The sequence below is a fragment of the Oryzias melastigma genome, linkage group LG15 (genome assembly GCF_002922805.2).
Source record: "Oryzias melastigma strain HK-1 linkage group LG15, ASM292280v2, whole genome shotgun sequence".
Lineage (NCBI taxonomy): Eukaryota > Metazoa > Chordata > Actinopteri > Beloniformes > Adrianichthyidae > Oryzias > Oryzias melastigma.
Genome location: NC_050526.1, coordinates 22,549,232 through 22,552,728, shown reverse-complemented (window position 1 = coordinate 22,552,728; position 3,497 = coordinate 22,549,232). Strand labels below are relative to the sequence as shown.

The 3,497-nt window shown below is 35.8% G+C and overlaps 1 protein-coding gene across 2 annotated transcripts in view; it reads left to right on the top strand.

Moving 5' to 3' along the window:
• The window catches only part of LOC112161606 (rho GTPase-activating protein 19), a 9,749-nt gene that overhangs the window by 1,187 nt on the left and 5,065 nt on the right, over nucleotides 1-3,497 (top strand). For both annotated transcript variants that reach the window (XM_024296866.2, XM_024296865.2), the window contains exons 3-6: nucleotides 152-232; nucleotides 703-912; nucleotides 2,129-2,355; nucleotides 2,433-2,519. In XM_024296866.2, the coding sequence (XP_024152634.1) occupies nucleotides 152-232; nucleotides 703-912; nucleotides 2,129-2,355; nucleotides 2,433-2,519 (605 nt within the window). The remainder of the gene's footprint in view (nucleotides 1-151; nucleotides 233-702; nucleotides 913-2,128; nucleotides 2,356-2,432; nucleotides 2,520-3,497) is intronic.

Here is a 3,497-nt window from a genome sequence, read left to right as displayed (position 1 = left end):
TATATATTCTTTTCTTGGCAGGTATGTATTCTGCTGCTGCTTTTGATGCAGTCAAGGTTTCCTAATGCTCAGAAATGTCACAGAAAAAAAAGCAATAATGGTCCTCATGTGGGTTGCAATCATACTTATGGTTCCATTTGACAATTTGCAGAGAAGAAAGTCGTATTTGGAGCACCTTTAACTGAAGAAGGAATTGCACAAATCTATCAACTCATTGAATACCTCTCTAAAAGTAAGTGTGTGTTCATATTTTCTCTTTTAAAGTAGAGTGCAAGAAAGTTAAATGCAAAGCAATTTTATTTGTCAAGTACACTGTAATTTTTTTTTTTTTTTATTGTCCTTTTACTAAAAAAATGATTGTGTGTCATGGCTTGTTGATATTTCCTCACTTAAATTAAATAATACTAAATTAAAAATTATGTATCTTAAATAATTTAGAAAATATAACTCTTCACTTTGTTGGAGAACAGTCCACTATGAGGTCATGGTTTATTTTAAGAAAGTGATGTAATTCACTGAAAGTGGACACTGGGAAAAATGCCTGATCAATAATTTATCTGAAAGCACTTTGCTCCTGTTGACTCACTCCTCCTTTCATTCACTCCCTCCCTCCTCGCTCTGTTTTCACCCGCCTCCACACTGCGTCCCTCTTCCTGTCTCCACTTTGCCTGTCGACTTCAATCTTTGTCCCTCTCCCCCCAGACCTTCACGTGGAGGGATTGTTCCGAGTTCCAGGCAACAGCTTGAGGCAGGCCGCCCTGAAAGAGATGCTGAACGCTGGGGCTGATATAGATTTGGAGACGGGGGACTTCCATCCCAATGACGTAGCCACGCTGCTCAAAGTCTTCCTGGGAGAGCTGCCAGAGCCTCTGCTTACACACAAGCATTATCATGCTCACCTTAAAATTGGAGGTGTTATTTTTAAAAAGCTTTTTGTCGTCATATACACTCACTGGCCACTTTATTAGGTACACCTTGCTAGTACCTGGTAGAACCCCATTTTTTTCCTTCTGCAGTGCCTTAACCCTTCGTGGTATAGATTCAAAAATTTAAACCCTAATCCAGTTGCTGCAGATTTGTTAGGTTTTTCAATCTCCCGTTCCTCCACATCCCAAAGGTCCTCTATTGGGTTGAGATCTGGTGACTCTGGAGGTCATTTGACTGAATTTTTTCATGCTCAAGAAACCAATCTGAGAGGATTCCAGCTTTTTGACGTGACACATTATCATAATCATGCTTAATTGGTACTAAGGGGCCTAAAGTGTGCCAAGAAAATATCCCCCACACCATTATACCACCACCACCAGCCTGAACTGTTGATACGTCACTGTTCTGATGCTCAGTTTGAACTGCAGCAGATCCAGAGCCGCATGCAGCTCTTTTGTCCCTCATTTGTGGCTCTTTGGCTACAACGAAAAATGAAACAATTAAAAAAAAAGAGTAAATAATGAGCTTTTAGTAAAGTTTTATTTGTTATTTTAACATGTCAGAGCAAAAAGATGACAAAAGTTTTAGTCTGTCGTCAGAGCTTTTTTATTATTAGAATAGCTTAATCTTATTCTGTTTAATTGGATTGGATGTATATTTTAATTTATTGGATTATTTACAGATATTATGCATATGTTCAATAGTAAAGGGAGAAAAATAATAAATGCTCACCAAATTTATGCCATGTTTGACTTTCTAACATTTGTAATTAAATCTGCTGCAGCATTATAATCTGATTTGACCCCGGATGTATCTTATTTTGAAAGGAACTTTTATGTGCTGCTTTCAAAAGCTAAAAAAATGTTCAAATTTTAAAATATAAAAAAATTTAAAAAACAGTTGTAATTCAATTATTGTAAATATTTTAAAGTTATATTTATAAGTTAATGGTTAAAAATCATAAATAAATAGCATTTTTCTTAATGTTTTTAGGAAAATAAAAGCATAAAAGGTTGCAGACCCCTGGTCTTGACCATGTCTTCATGCCTAAATACATTGAGTTTCTGCCGTGTGATTGGCTGATTAGTAGTGCGCGTTAACGAGCAGTTGGAGAGGTGTGCTGGATAAAGTGGTCACTGAATGTAAAGTTTGGTTCTAATGAAAACAGTGTTTAAAATAAAAAATGATCTTCTGCTTCTAGAGCTGACTCTCTTTGATGACAAGGGGGACAAGACGAATGTTCCGGACAAAGAACGTCAGATTGAGACATTTCAGCTGCTGTTCATGCTGCTCCCCCCAGCCAACCGCAGCCTGCTGAAGCTGCTGCTGGATTTACTTCACCACACGGCTCGCAATCAGCACGCCAACAAGATGTCTGCTCTTAATTTAGCCACCATGTTTGCACCGCACATCATCTGGCCCAAAAATGTGAGGAATTCTCACTGTTTTTCAGGTCTTTGGTTAAACTGATTTAACGTCACTTCCACTATCATGTTTGTCTGCAGATGGTAACGAGTGATCTTCAAGGAGACATCGAAAAACTGAACAATGGCGTTGCCTTTCTAATTAGACATTCGCAGAAACTATTCAAGGTGAGCTACTTTTAGTTCTGCTGTTCTTTGTTTACTTGAACTATTCTTTCAGACTTCATAAAGCTTTATAAATCAAAGACAGACAATAAATCTTTACAACTTTTAAAAAGTTTTTATTTCAAGCTTTAAAAAAAGTGAGCTGGTTGCCTAAGAAACATTGATGCATAGGGAAAAAACACCTTAAAATATGACATTTAAAATGTGTTACTCATCTTTTTTTTTGGAAATGCCTTTTTACTTTTTTAGATCTGAACTGAAGTATTTAATCATTAATTATTACATTTAATTTATAATCACAATATTTACTCATCAATCATCAACCAGTTAGTTAAATAAGTATTTTTTTTAGTGAGCTCACTCATCCAAGGCCTGCTTTTCCTCTTTTTTTTATTCCCAGAATAAACCTCCCACTCATGACTAAGAACTTTTCAAAGCCCTTTAATTAAATCTGTCACAAGAGCATTTCATAATGAGCCGCAAATATTCTTTAAATGAAGGGACAAATACCTGGACCTACCCTCTCAAATCTGTTTAAAGCCTTCAAAAAACAAATTAAGAGCTTGACATTGACGAGTACTTTAAATTGGTTTTGTGTTTGTCTCTGGATCTCTTAGAAACTGACACAAAAAAATTAGAAAACAAGTAAGGAGATGTTACTGAAAAAAAATCCTTGGGCTTTGTCCCAATTGACTCACAACTTATTTAGTAAATTTTATTGAGGGTTTGTCACTTTGTCAGGGTGTCCAAATCATCAATTCCAAAATATATAGTGCCCTGGAAATTTCCCAGAACTCTGCAAAAAACAGTGTTCATTGATGCTCACTAGATTGGCAAAAATAGACAATTAGAACAATTTGTTGTATAAAAAAACCAGTCATCTAGGTATTCATCATAAGATCATATGGAATTCATATCTAGTCTTCACAAACAATGTTATATGTATTAAGTTTTTAACTTGGCAAATATTCAACGTCATGT